Source organism: Salvelinus fontinalis, chromosome 38 (assembly GCF_029448725.1).
Source record: "Salvelinus fontinalis isolate EN_2023a chromosome 38, ASM2944872v1, whole genome shotgun sequence".
NCBI lineage: Eukaryota > Metazoa > Chordata > Actinopteri > Salmoniformes > Salmonidae > Salvelinus > Salvelinus fontinalis.
Window position 1 is genome coordinate 35,955,502 of NC_074702.1, and position 15,336 is coordinate 35,970,837.

The 15,336-nt window shown below is 43.5% G+C and overlaps 2 protein-coding genes across 11 annotated transcripts in view; one reads left to right on the plus strand and one right to left on the minus strand.

The window, feature by feature from the left end:
* LOC129837084 (focal adhesion kinase 1-like) overlaps positions 1 to 383 on the minus strand; it is a gene marked incomplete at its 3' end in the record, with an annotated part of 22,222 nt that extends 21,839 nt beyond the window's left edge. The window contains exon 1 of the mRNA XM_055902997.1: positions 324 to 383. Within this exon, the coding sequence (XP_055758972.1) occupies positions 324 to 383 (60 nt within the window). The remainder of the gene's footprint in view (positions 1 to 323) is intronic.
* Positions 1 to 15,336, plus strand: part of LOC129837645 (focal adhesion kinase 1-like) — a 204,368-nt gene that overhangs the window by 156,691 nt on the left and 32,341 nt on the right. For 7 of the 10 annotated variants that reach the window (XM_055903970.1, XM_055903962.1, XM_055903960.1 and 4 more), the window contains 7 exons: positions 776 to 832; positions 3,662 to 3,682; positions 8,705 to 8,802; positions 9,001 to 9,085; positions 10,274 to 10,374; positions 14,617 to 14,732; positions 14,837 to 14,937. In XM_055903970.1, the coding sequence (XP_055759945.1) occupies positions 776 to 832; positions 3,662 to 3,682; positions 8,705 to 8,802; positions 9,001 to 9,085; positions 10,274 to 10,374; positions 14,617 to 14,732; positions 14,837 to 14,937 (579 nt within the window). The remainder of the gene's footprint in view (positions 1 to 775; positions 833 to 3,661; positions 3,683 to 8,704; positions 8,803 to 9,000; positions 9,086 to 10,273; positions 10,375 to 14,616; positions 14,733 to 14,836; positions 14,938 to 15,336) is intronic. The other 3 variants (XM_055903965.1, XM_055903968.1, XM_055903969.1) reach the window with 1 other exon arrangement.

The window sequence follows — 15,336 nt, forward strand, 5'->3', positions numbered from 1 at the left end:
GCTCTCTCGCTCTCGCTCTCGCTCTCGCTCTCTCTCTCTCTCTCTCTCTGACCTGTGCATGCTACCTACATGGATTTGCAGGGGATTTAAGTGGGGACAGTAAAGTTCAACACTATCAGAGCATTTCACAGCTTTTTAACACTAGTCCTGAATCAAATCAAATCATATGACTTATCAGCAGCTTTTTTTCTTTATCTCAGGCTGCAAAAAGCAGGGCTGTCTCAACATTCCTCTGTGCGTTATCTTTTCCAGGAAACTTTTGCTTCTTCCTTAAAATCACAGCAGTCAGGATAGACAGGCTCACCCAATGACTCTGGAGTTACCCATGACTCAATCTGTTTTTCCTGAAGAAGTTTCTCTGGGGGGGGGAAACTCCTCCTCATCCCTCCTCCCCTCACTCAAATACCACTGCTGCTATTGGAGCACAGCTCAGACCTGAGGAACATGGTGGGAGAACGCACAGGGAGGCACATCACAGAGCTGGGCTGTTTGTCATATGTGTGGAGGGGGGTTGTTGTTAAGGGTTAACAACTTTGAAATGGTGGGGTTTTGGTAAAGGTACTTTATTGTACTAAAGGTAAGTTAAGTACAAGTCTAGAGGTAGTTAAACAAATGAACGCCTAGCCTAACTCCTGTCTGTCATGTTGGGCTATCCTGCTTTGAGTCAGAATGCTGCTGTTCGTTATCCTCACCTCTCTCTATCTCTCCCTCTCTCACTGTGTGTCTCTCTCTATCTCTCCCTCTCTCACTGTGTGTCGCTCTCTTTTTTCCCCAGAGACAGACGACTATGCGGAGATCATAGATGATGAGGATACCTACACCATGCCCTCCAGTGAGTACCGTAGCATCTGTCACACAGGGAGTAAGTAAGGGATCGTGTGCTGAGGAGGATGGAGGGAGGCAGAGACAGGCAGCTGTGCTGGGTTTTAGAGAGGCTCAGTGGTGAGCTGCAGACCAGATGTTCTCTGCAGACCCCGTGGGCCTTTGATCGTGGCCTCTAGTGTACAGCTTTAACCCAGTTTGGAGAAATGTGCCCCACTTTCTGATTGGCTGTTGTTACCACATTCTGCCTTCCTGGGGTCATTGAGACTGCAGTTCTCTGAAAGCACCAAAGCTACAGGGGTCAAGTTGGTGTTAGGCGTCTTTCAGGTCTTCATTTTTTATTTTTCGAGTTCAGTTTTTTGCTACTACATTTGTAGCAGTTTATTTAGATTGTTCTTCACTTAACTAGTATTCAAGAGGCAATAATGTTTCTCAATTATTTTATGTTCATCTGTAATGTAACTATTACTGTTGATAGAGAGTAGTTCACAAAGAGCTAGAATCATATTTACACGGGGAATACCCAACACAGAGTGCATGAGGTGGATCTGTCAGTAGTAGAATGAGCTGGCTGTGACTGTGTCTTCTGCTGCTTATTCAAACAGTTTCCTCTCAACATTTCATTTTTCATGACATATCTGTCCTTTGTCCTACACTCTTAGGAAAAAAAGGTGCTACAGTTGAAGTTGGAAGTTTACATACACTTAGGTTGTAGTCATTAAAACTCGTTTTTCAACCACTCCACACATTTATTGTTAACAAACTATAGTTTTGGCAAGTCGGTTAGGACATTACTTTGTGCATGACACAAGTCATTTTTCCAACAATTGTTAACAGACAGATTATTTCACTTATAATTCACTGTATCACAATTCCAGTGGGTCAGAAGTTTACATACACTAAGTTGACTGTGCCTTTAAACAGCTTGAAAAATTCCAGACAATGAAGTCATAGCTTTAGAAGCTTTTGATAGGCTAATTGACATCATTTGAGTCAATTGGAGGTGTACCTGTGGATGTATTTCAAGGCCTACCTTCAAACTCAGTGCCTCATGGGAAAATCAAAAGAAATCAGCCAAGACCTCAGAAAAACAATTGTAGACATCCACAAGTCTGGTTCATCCTTTCCTTGGGAGCAATTTCCAAACACCTGAAGGTACCACTTTCATCTGTACAAACAATAATACACAAGTATAAACACCATGGGACCACTCAGTCGTCATACCGCTCAGGAAGGGAACGCGTTCTGTTTCCTAGAGATGAATGTACTTCGGTGCGAAAAGTGCAAATCAATCCCAGACCAACAGCAAAGGACCTTGTGAAGATGCTGGAGGAAACAGATACAAAAGTATCTCTATCCACAGTAAAACGAGTCCTATATCGACAACCTGAAAGGCCGCTCAGCAAGGAAGAAGCCACTGCTCCAAAACTGCCCTAAAAAAGCCATACTTTGGTTTGCAACTGCAAATGGGGACAAAGATCGTACTTTTTGGAGAAATGTCCCCTGATTTGATGAAACAAAAATAGAACTGTTTGGCCATAATGACCATCGTTATGTTTGGAGGAAAAAGGGGGAAGCTTGCAAGCCGAAGAACACCATCCCAACCGTGAAGCACGGGGGTGGAAGCATCATGTTGTGGGGGTGCTTTTCTGCAGGAGGGACTGGTGCACTTCACAAAATAGATAGAATCATGAGGTAGGAACATCATGTGGATATATTGAAGCAACATCTCAAGACATCAGTCAGGAAGTTAAAGCTTGGTTGTAAATGGATCTTCCAAATGGACAATGACCCCAAGCATACTTCCAAAGTTCTGGCAAAATGGCTTAAGGACAACAAAGTCAAGGTATTGGAGTGGCCATCACAAAGCCCTGACCTGAGTCCTATAGAACATTTGTGGGCAGAACTGAACAAGCCTGTGCGAACAAGTAGGCCTACAAACCTGACTCAGTTACACCAGCTCTGTTAGGAGGAATGGGCCAAAATTCACCCAACTCATTGTGGGAAGCTTGTGAAAGGCTACCCGAAACGTTTGACCCAAGTTAAACAATTTAAAGGCAATGCTATCAAATACTAATTGAGTGCATGTAAACTTCTGAAACACTGTGAATGTGATGAAAGAAATAAAAGCTGAAATAAATCATTCTCTCTACTATTATTCTGACATTTAACATTCTTAAAATAAAGTGGTGATCCTAACTGACCTAAACAGGGAATTTTAACTCGGATTAAATGTCAGGAATTTATACAAACTGAGTTTAAATGTGTTTGGCTAAGGTGTATGTAACCTTCCGACATCAACTGTATGTAGAACCTAAAATGGTTCTTTGGCTGTCCCCATAGGAGAACCATAGGAAAACCCTTTGAATAACCCTAGGTTCTACCTGGAACCCCAAAAAGAGTTCTGCCTGGAACCAAAAAGGTTTCTCTTATGGGGACAGCTGAAGAACCCTTTTGGAAATCTTTTTTCTAAGATTGTCCTCCACACGACTCCATAGTTTACTTTATATCATAACAGTGGAGAAGTATTGAAACGCTAGCCGTTTATATTATGTGTACACACACACACACCAGCTAGCAACAGAGGCTGCTGACAAATGGCAGTGTAGTCCAAGGGTATTAATCTCCCTGCAGTTCGTTTGCACTGACTGTCTTCTACATGCAACAAATGTCACTCCCCTTTGCCAGAAAAGCACTCTTAGTTAGTCATGTGTTTCTCCGAACCAGGGACAAGGGAAGAGGGAGGGACCTTTCGTACAGGTTAAACCATTGTAAAAGTATGTTCCTCCAATGTTGATGTGCCTCTAAAAGATTTCTCCTCACATGAACTGCCCTGCAGAATACTATGGACTAGAGGAAGGTAATAGTGTGCGTCTCAGCCCTGTACTTGAGGATTGCCTTTTGGTTGTATTGTGGTTGTCAGACCAGGGTCAACCATATATGTCAAATAGTTTCAAATACTTGAGATACACCTGATTTAGTGTGCAATTGAACCAATGCAGTGGTCGCACAAGGCCAATCAATATCCATGCTAAATCAAGTATTTGAAAGTATTTACCATTTGACCCAGGTCTACCTATGGTTTGACTTGTGTGATGGTGTTTCTGTGATTTTGTTTCATTTTGCCAAATAGCAGTACATGTAGTGTTTTGATTGATGTATTGATTGTTGGTGAATAGACGCTGTCCAGCCCAGAGAAAGATAAATAGTGCAGCCAGGCTGTCCTATTGACCCGTTATGGATGGAAGGTATCACAGCCACTAATCAGACACAGTACAGCTGCAGCATGGCCCCTCACTGGCCCTCCACAATACGTGCAACGTTAAGAAGAAAACAAAGATAATTTGACGCCATCATACTGTTTAATAATATTTTACATTTCAAGGGTAAAATATGATTATGGCTTGGCATGTCTGGTGAAACTTTTTGCATGGTGATTTCATATTGACAATATGACTGTATTTATTCAACAAATCAGCCATTGCATGCAAATCCATGGACAGCCTTGGCAGTCCTGATTTGAATGGAATTGCATGATTGCATGTTGTACTGTGATCTTCAGTGATCAGATGAAACCAGATTGATTTCATAATCAATCAGACTGCCATACCAACCATTTACTTTAATCCAGTTGATATGAAGTCAGTGTGTCTAACGCTGTGTGTTGTACCCAGCCAGGGACTATGAGATTATACAGTCAGTGTGTCTAACGCTGTGTGTTGTACCCAGCCAGGGACTATGAGATTATACAGTCAGTGTGTCTAACACTGTGTTGTACCCAGCCAGGGACTATGAGATTGTAAAGTCAGTGTGTCTAACACTGTGTTGTACCCAGCCAGGGACTATGAGATTATACAGTCAGTGTGTCTAATGCTGTGTGTTGTACCCAGCCAGGGACTATGAGATTATACAGTCAGTGTGTCTAACACTGTGTTGTACCCAGCCAGGGACTATGAGATTGTAAAGTCAGTGTGTCTAACACTGTGTTGTACCCAGCCAGGGACTATGAGATTATACAGTCAGTGTGTCTAATGCTGTGTGTTGTACCCAGCCAGGGACTATGAGATTATACAGTCAGTGTGTCTAACGCTGTGTGTTGTACCCAGCCAGGGACTATGAGATTATACAGTCAGTGTGTCGAATACTGTGTGTTGTACCCAGCCAGAGACTATGAGATTATACAGTCAGTGTGTCTAATGCTGTGTGTTGTACCCAGCCAGGGACTATGAGATTATACAGTCAGTGTGTTTAACGCTGTGTGTTGTACCCAGCCAGGGACTATGAGATTATAAAGTCAGTGTGTCGAATACTGTGTGTTGTACCCAGCCAGGGACTATGAGATTATACAGTCAGTGTGTCTAACGCTGTGTGTTGTACCCAGCCAGGGACTATGAGATTATACAGTCAGTGTGTCTAATGCTGTGTTGTACCCAGCCAGGGACTATGAGATTATACAGTCAGTGTGTCTAATGCTGTGTTGTACCCAGCCAGGGACTATGAGATTATACAGTCAGTGTGTCTAACGCTGTGTGTTGTACCCAGCCAGGGACTATGAGATTATACAGTCAGTGTGTCTAATGCTGTGTGTTGTACCCAGCCAGGGACTATGAGATTATACAGTCAGTGTGTCTAATGCTGTGTTGTACCCAGCCAGGGACTATGAGATTATACAGTCAGTGTGTCTAACGCTGTGTGTTGTACCCAGCCAGGGACTATGAGATTATAAAGTCAGTGTGTTTAATGCTGTGTGTTGTACCCAGCCAGGGACTATGAGATTATAAAGTCAGTGTGTCTAACACTGTGTTGTACCCAGCCAGGGACTATGAGATTATAAAGTCAGTGTGTTTAACGCTGTGTGTTGTACCCAGCCAGGGACTATGAGATTATACAGTCAGTGTGTCTAACGCTGTGTGTTGTACCCAGCCAGGGACTATGAGATTATAAAGTCAGTGTGTTTAATGCTGTGTGTTGTACCCAGCCAGGGACTATGAGATTATACAGTCAGTGTGTCTAATGCTGTGTGTTGTACCCAGCCAGGGACTATGAGATTATACAGTCAGTGTGTCTAATGCTGTGTTGTACCCAGCCAGGGACTATGAGATTATACAGTCAGTGTGTCTAATGCTGTGTTGTACCCAGCCAGGGACTATGAGATTATACAGTCAGTGTGTCTAACGCTGTGTGTTGTACCCAGCCAGGGACTATGAGATTATACAGTCAGTGTGTCTAATGCTGTGTGTTGTACCCAGCCAGGGACTATGAGATTATACAGTCAGTGTGTCTAATGCTGTGTTGTACCCAGCCAGGGACTATGAGATTATACAGTCAGTGTGTCTAACGCTGTGTGTTGTACCCAGCCAGGGACTATGAGATTATAAAGTCAGTGTGTTTAATGCTGTGTGTTGTACCCAGCCAGGGACTATGAGATTATAAAGTCAGTGTGTCTAACACTGTGTTGTACCCAGCCAGGGACTATGAGATTATACAGTCAGTGTGTCTAACGCTGTGTGTTGTACCCAGCCAGGGACTATGAGATTATACAGTCAGTGTGTCTAATGCTGTGTGTTGTACCCAGCCAGGGACTATGAGATTATACAGTCAGTGTCTCTAATGCTGTGTTGTACCCAGCCAGGGACTATGAGATTATACAGTCAGTGTGTCTAACGCTGTGTGTTGTACCCAGCCAGGGACTATGAGATTATAAAGTCAGTGTGTTTAATGCTGTGTGTTGTACCCAGCCAGGGACTATGAGATTATAAAGTCAGTGTGTCTAACACTGTGTTGTACCCAGCCAGGGACTATGAGATTATAAAGTCAGTGTGTTTAACGCTGTGTGTTGTACCCAGCCAGGGACTATGAGATTATACAGTCAGTGTGTCTAACGCTGTGTGTTGTACCCAGCCAGGGACTATGAGATTATAAAGTCAGTGTGTTTAATGCTGTGTGTTGTACCCAGCCAGGGACTATGAGATTATACAGTCAGTGTGTCTAATGCTGTGTGTTGTACCCAGCCAGGGACTATGAGATTATACAGTCAGTGTGTCTAATGCTGTGTGTTGTACCCAGCCAGGGACTATGAGATTATACAGTCAGTGTGTCTAACACTGTGTTGTACCCAGCCAGGGACTATGAGATTATAAAGTCACTGTGTCTAATGCTGTGTTGTACCCAGCCAGGGACTATGAGATTATAAAGTCAGTGTGTTTAATGCTGTGTGTTGTACCCAGCCAGGGACTATGAGATTATACAGTCAGTGTGTCTAATGCTGTGTTGTACCCAGCCAGGGACTATGAGATTATACAGTCAGTGTGTCTAATGCTGTGTTGTGCTGGGTACAACACAGCATTAGACACACTGACTGTATAATCTCATAGTCCCTGGCTGGGTACAACACACAGCATTAGACACACTGACTGTATAATCTCATAGTCCCTGGCTGGGTACAACACACAGCGTTAGACACACTGACTGTATAATCTCATAGTCCCTGGCTGGGTACAACACAGCATTAGACACACTGACTGTATAATCTCATAGTCCCTGGCTGGGTACAACACGGCAGCGTAGCCTAGTGGTTAGAGCGTTGGACTAGTAACCGGAAGGTTTCAAGTTCAGATCCCCGAGCTGACAAGGTACAAATCTGTCGTTCTGCCCCTGAACAGGCAGTTAACCCACTGTTCCTAGGTCGTCATTGAAAATAAGAATTTGTTCTTAACTGACTTGCCTAGTTAAATAAAGGTAAAAAAATAAAAAATAAAAAAAATAAAGTCAGTGTGTTTAACGCTGTGTGTTGTACCCAGCCAGGGACTATGAGATTATACAGTCAGTGTGTCTAATGCTGTGTTGTACCCAGCCAGGGACTATGAGATTATACAGTCAGTGTGTCTAATGCTGTGTTGTACCCAGCCAGGGACTATGAGATCATACAGTCAGTGTGTCTAACACTGTGTGTTGTACCCAGCCAGGGACTATGAGATTATACAGTCAGTGTGTCTAATGCTGTGTGTTGTACCCAGCCAGGGACTATGAGATTATACAGTCAGTGTGTCTAATGCTGTGTTGTACCCAGCCAGGGACTATGAGATTATACAGTCAGTGTGTCTAACGCTGTGTGTTGTACCCAGCCAGGGACTATGAGATTATAAAGTCAGTGTGTTTAATGCTGTGTGTTGTACCCAGCCAGGGACTATGAGATTATAAAGTCAGTGTGTCTAACACTGTGTTGTACCCAGCCAGGGACTATGAGATTATAAAGTCAGTGTGTTTAACGCTGTGTGTTGTACCCAGCCAGGGACTATGAGATTATACAGTCAGTGTGTCTAACGCTGTGTGTTGTACCCAGCCAGGGACTATGAGATTATAAAGTCAGTGTGTTTAATGCTGTGTGTTGTACCCAGCCAGGGACTATGAGATTATACAGTCAGTGTGTCTAATGCTGTGTGTTGTACCCAGCCAGGGACTATGAGATTATACAGTCAGTGTGTCTAATGCTGTGTGTTGTACCCAGCCAGGGACTATGAGATTATACAGTCAGTGTGTCTAACACTGTGTTGTACCCAGCCAGGGACTATGAGATTATAAAGTAAGTGTGTCTAACACTGTGTTGTACCCAGCCAGGGACTATGAGATTATACAGTCAGTGTGTCTAATGCTGTGTGTTGTACCCAGCCAGGGACCATGAGATTATACAGTCAGTGTGTCTAACACTGTGTTGTACCCAGCCAGGGACTATGAGATTATACAGTCAGTGTGTCTAACACTGTGTTGTACCCAGCCAGGGACTATGAGATTATACAGTCAGTGTGTCTAACACTGTGTTGTACCCAGCCAGGGACTATGAAATTATACAGTCAGTGTGTCTAATGCTGTGTGTTGTACCCAGCCAGGGACTATGAGATTCAGAGACAGAGGATTGAGCTGGGACGCTGTATCGGAGAGGGACAGTTCGGGGACGTCCACCAGGGAGTCTACATGAGCCTGGTAGGTCTAGGCTGTGTCCCAAATGGCACCCTATTCCCTATATAGCACACTGCTTCTGACCAGAGCCCTATGGGCCTTGTTCAAAAGAAATGCTCTACATAGGGAATAGGGTGCTTACACACTTGTGGAAAAATAAGACACAATCCTCTTAGACTTGATTTATTTAAAACATTTCTGATGTTTTATTTCCCTCTGTAGGAAAACCCTGCTCTGTCTGTGGCCATCAAGACGTGTAAGAACTGCACCTCTGATAGTGTCAGGGAGAAGTTCTTACAAGAAGCTCGTAAGTAACACACCTCCTCCTGTCGTCCTTCTTGATCACAGCACATACGACCTCTTGCTCTTCATACATAGTACATCAGTTGTGTTTATACTACTGAGGGTTGAACACGTGAGCTTTTAGTTTGCATCTAGCGCGCATTCTCAGCATAGCATCTCAGACAGATGTTTCTACCTTTTTCTACCTACAACAATGCAGAGATTTAGATTCATCCCAAATGGCACCCTATTTCCTATATAGCACACTTTAATAGGGAATAGGGTGCCATTTGTGACGCAGTCTTAGTGTAGCAGTGGGTTTTTGAACAGCAGAAGACTTATCTGCTCTTCAGCTCCAGTGGTCCTGACAGAGAGAAAGGCTCCTTTATCCAGATGAAATGGCCAGACAAGGTGGGACTGAGCTAACCCCCATGTATGAAAACATAGCAGGAATGTGTGGAGGATGCAGGGGGACTGGGGAGGACAGAGCACTGCTTTAGAGAGGGATGGCTTTAGAGAAAGTGGGTTTACACTAGTACAGTCCTGCTGATTTCCCAAGTGCAATACACACCCCTTCCCCTTGCTGAAGTCTGAGACACACACACTCATGCGTGCATGCCCACACACACACACACTCTCTAACACTACACACACACAGAGAGACAAAACACAAACACACACACACACTGCTCTAAAACAGATCAAATAGCACATCACCACTATAAAGGCTGTTTCCCCTCCAACACTAGCCTCCCCTCTCCCCTCCTCTCCTCTAACCCCAGCCTCTCCTCCCCTCCTCTCTCCCCTCCTTCCTCCTCTCCTGAGGAGAGAAATCTGAGAGAAACCGAAGATGGCGGTTTGAGTCCAAGTCATCCTAAAATAGCCCACTGTAAACATGGTCCTGCTTCCTTCATAACAGCCTTGATATTTATTATCAACATGAATAATAATCCACTATATAATCAGTCTTCATTTTCCACTCTACCTTTTCGCCCTACATACAGTAACCTGATTCTATAAACCGTAGCCTAGCTAATCCCTGGTCTATTCAATTACACTGAATAGACTGTGTGTGTGTGTGTGTGTGTGTGTGTGTGTGTGTGTGTGTGTGTGTGTGTGTGTGTGTGTGTGTGTGTGTGTGTGTGTGTGTGTGTGTGTGTGTGTGTGTGTGTGTGTGTGTGTGTGTGTGTGTGTGTGTGTTGTTCCCATGCAGTGACCATGCGTCAGTTTGACCACCCCCACATAGTGAAGCTGATTGGAGTGATCACAGAAAACCCAGTGTGGATCATCATGGAGCTGTGTACACTGGGAGAGGTACAGCACACACACACAATACAGTGCTTTAATACAGGAAGTACCTTTAATACAGGAGTCAGTTTAACAGTGATGACCTCAGGCTCTGTAACAGTAACCTATGGATCATGCTGAAGAGTACTGTAATTTGAGTTTTTATGTTTTTTCACCCATTTCGTCTTGGATGGTACTTCTACCTTTCACATGGTTTCAGCTGTTAGGGATGGCCATCTAGTGGTGGATAGAGGCATCACATTCAAGGTTCAATTTCAAGGTTTATACAGTACACTGTAGAAGGCAGTCTATGTTATATGTGATCAGGGTCGGATTAAGAAATCATAGGCCCCGGGCTTTGTTTTTTCTATAGCCCCTCCTTCCCGGTACGCCATCATTTTCTGTAAACAAATCCATGCACCAAGATGCAATTGAAAGCGTGTTACATTTACTGTTGAAGAAAGAGGCCCTAAAGCCAGAATAACATTTGGCATGTGGATAGGCTACAGTTGAGCAGAGATGTTTTTAGAATTTCCACACATGAGGATTTTAAAAACGCATTTCATGCATTTCTATGTAATTTACATGACAGAAGACATTAGCACAATCTTTTAATACCACACAAATGGCTGAAATCAGTGTCTACTCTGACTGACAAACTGAGATCAATCTGGTCTGGAACTCACAACAAACAATAGCCCAGGCCAATGGAGCGACACACAGATTGTACATTATCAGGAGGTAATATATATACAGTATATACACTGCTCAAAAAAATAAAGGGAACACTAAAATAACACATCCTAGATCTGAATGAATTAAATATTCTTATTAAATACTTTTTTCTTTACATAGTTGAATGTGCTGACAACAAAATCACACAAAAATGATCAATGGAAATCAAATGTATCAACCAATGGAGGTCTGGATTTGGAGTCACACTCAAAATTAAAGTGGAAAACCACACTACAGGCTGATCCAACTTTGATGTAATGTCCTTAAAACAAGTCAAAATGAGGCTCAGTAGTGTGCGTGGCCTCCACGTGCCTGTATGACCTCCCTACAACGCCTGGGCATGCTCCTGCTGAGGTGGCGGATGGTCTCCTGAGGGATCTCCTCCCAGACCTGGACTAAAGCATCCGCCAACTCCTGGACAGTCTGTGGTGCAACGTGGCGTTGGTGGATGGAGCGAGACATGATGTCCCAGATGTGCTCAATTGGATTCAGGTCTGGGGAACGGGCGGGCCAGTCCATAGCATCAATGCCTTCCTCTTGCAGGAACTGCTGACACACTCCAGCCACATGAGGTATAGCATTGTCTTGCATTAGGAGAAACCCAGGGCCAACCGCACCAGCATATGGTCTCACAAGCGGTCTGAGGATCTCATCTCGGTACCTAATGGCAGTCAGGCTACCTCTGGCGAGCACATGGAGGGCTGTGCGGCCCCCCAAAGAAATGCCACCCCACACCATGACTGACCCACCGCCAAACCGGTCATGCTGGAGGATGTTGCAGGCAGCAGAACGTTCTCCACGGCGTCTCCAGACTCTGTCACGTCTGTCACATGTGCTCAGTGTGAACCTGCTTTCATCTGTGAAGAGCACAGGGCGCCAGTGGCGAATTTGCCAATCTTGGTGTTCTCTGGCAAATGCCAAACGTCCTGCATGGTGTTGGGCTGTAAGCACAGTGTAGGCCGTCATTGGAAATAAGGTGTAGGCCGTCATTGGAAATAATTATTTGACTTGCCTAACTGACTTGCCTCGTTAAATAAAATAAAAATGTAAAATTAGTTTAACAGTCAAATTGCCAGGGTCAGAGGTTCCAAAAAGGTTATGCCTACAGCATAACCATACATGTAACTGCCAAAATAAAGGAAACACTTGATTAAATTAGGTATATTTTATGGTGTGGGGTGCAATTTCCTGGCATGGTTTAGGTCCACTTGTAGAATCTATGCCAAGGCACATTGAAGCTGTTCTGGCAGCACGTGGTGTCCCACTTTATGTTGGTGTTTCCTTTATTTTGGCAGATAAGCTTCTGATAAAACTTAATCCACAGGTTTTATGTAGCAAAATTTGAAATTGTGTTTTTTTACATTGGATAAAAGTAGAGACTCAGAGCTAGAAAATGGTATATCATACACTACAGTTGAGAAACAAAGGGAAAGTAATTCTGCTTTGAAAGCTGATTAACTTTTAACCTCACTTTTGAGAAAATGGCCCTTAATGTTTTGGTACCTACTGTGGAGCTTTTCTTTGTCTACACACATTCAGCATTGTTCACACCCTCTTTAAGCCTTTGCCCGTCCCATCTCTTTAAGGATTCACATGAGGCCATGTACTAAACAACCAAAGATTTCAAGACTAAAGACTGGTTTATACTACGTGTTCAAAAATTTAATCTGGACTGCCAGAGTGTGCTCAGAGTGCACTCTGGGCATTTGTAAACTCAGCGTTGTCAGATTGTACATTCGCAAATTCAGAGCGTTTCGCTCTCGGAGCGTTCAGAGCGCACACTGGATGGTCTAGCCGAGGAGTAGGGTTGATCCAAGCGTTCTGACCTAACATCAGCAGTCAAGCACCCAAGCTAACTGGCTAATGTTGGCTAGCTACTTCCAGACACAAATGAGAGAACAGTTCACTCTGACCATTTTACTGGCACTAGCAGAGCTGGTTAGGCTGTGTTTATGTTATCCAGAGCATTGGTGACTGCAACTGTGCTGCTGGCAATAATTTAATCACGCTTTTTTGCCAACGTTTACTGACACGGGCCATATACAATTGGTGTTGAGCGTTCGTAAATTCGTCAGTTGTTCTGCGCTCTGGCACACTGAGACAAGAGTGATCTGAAATCGGAGTAGATAGCCAGAGCGGATTTATCCGCTACGTCTATCGACAGTTGTCGCATTGACATCATGAACATTGAAATCGTTACTTGCATAGTGCAGTCTTTTGTTTAGACATGTAGCTAGCTAGCTAAACAATGAACTATAATCCCAACTCATAACGTTAATACCCTGCATGAATCTGCAGGCAGCTAACCAACCAGGTTCAATGTTAGCTAGCTAACATTAGGCTATAACTAGCAATGCAAATGGCTCTGAGATATGAATAATATAACTACACAGATCATACATGTAACGTTAGCTAGCCAGCCAGCTAACGTTAGCTAGTTAGCTAACAGTACAATTAAACTTGAAATGAAAATGACTTTCTGACTAAATTAGAAATGTGCAATATCTGAAAATGTAGCCAGCTAGACTATCTTACCCGTATGCATGGATAGACGCTTCTCCCTCTCTGTCACGGATGCCATGGTTGTCCTTAGTTTGAAGATGTAACCCAGAGACAGGTGTTTTATACAGCAGCCTTCTGTGTGTTCTCTTTTCAACTCAGGCTGCATATTTGCAATCAAACGCCAGAATCTTTTCCGTCTCCTTAGCTATCATACTCTAATTCCACTGATTTCAAAACTCGGCCCTCCGGAAAGTGGAGAACAACACTTATGCAGTTCTACTATGCAATGTCTTTCAAAAAAGCCCTGTTAGAAAGGATTACCGACACATACTGACCGGCTCATGTTATAGACAGAAGCGAGCTACATGGCAGACCAGTCTGAACTCATCTCTCGGCATGTCCAGCCCACTCATTATCTCAGCCAATCATGGCTAGCAAGAAGGTTGCGGTCTTTTTCTGTGGCTGAACCAACTAGGCTTGTAATTTAACCATTTTTTTTTTCATATTTACAGATGGCATACAAGTTTGTTATTAAGGCACATGAAAGTTCACATGTTCCAGAAGGCATTTCTGCCAAAAAATACATTTTTATAATAAAAAAAAGTTTAGTAGTGATGCGCGACATATGCCTAGTATCCTGAAATTGTGCTCTCTGGTGTATTTTGAACATTGAGAGCGTTCTTCTGTGGTTGGAAAAAAAATGATTGTAATAATACAAAAAAATGCACACAAAAAAATGTTTTGTCCCAGCCCCTGACTTACACAATTGACCAGTCACATTTATTTATTATGCAGTTTATAATTTTTTATTTTTTTATTTTTATTCATCAGTTACCCAATCAAGGCAGGGCCCCCAGTTACCCACATGGCACCCCCTACCTCATCTCCTCCCCCCATCTGATGATTAGCAGAATGGCATCAGGNCAGGGCCAGGGGCTTCAGCCCCAGGAAGCTCCTGCATCAATCCATCCCTGTATTTAATGTACATGCTAAAGTGAGTATTATCTTTTGTTTTCTCTTCCATCTTTATAGCTACGCTCCTTTCTGCAAGTGAGAAAATACAACCTCGACTTGGCATCACTGATTATTTACGCTTTCCAGCTAAGTACAGCACTCGCCTACCTGGAGAGCAAGCGGTTTGTACATAGGTAAGCCCTCACCCCAATCTAGCCTTATTAATATGGCTTGTGTGTGTTTCCTGTAAACACACCACTCTTCTCTTTTCCATTGTAACCATGTCTGCGTCTTGCAGGGATATAGCTGCCAGGAACGTGCTGGTATCCTCAGTGGACTGTGTTAAACTGGGAGACTTTGGCTTGTCTCGATACATGGAGGACAGCTCCTATTACAAAGGTAGGAGTTTCACCTGTTCTGGAGACTAACTGTCCACAGTTAGCATACCAGAGGAGATCCCTTTCTGCTGTTTTTGTTATCAGTAAGTCATTCATTAGGTTCCTCACTCTTTAAGCAGACAGCTGTGGCTGCTGTCATTCATGGACATTATAAACATGGAAATATCTGTTGCACGTATGCATGGGGCGAGTGAAAGAAACTCAACAGCTCTTTTCATCAGCGTATGACTCTGTGAGACTGTTATTGTGAACCACTCATCTAACTATGGCTTAGGGAAGTCCCGTGGGAGGGGATATGTTTGTCTTGTTACTTGTTGCATTGATCATGTGTACCTGTCTAATCAATCACAATAAAAACATTTGATCACAAAAAAAAAAAGTCCTGCTTTCACCTCTCCTC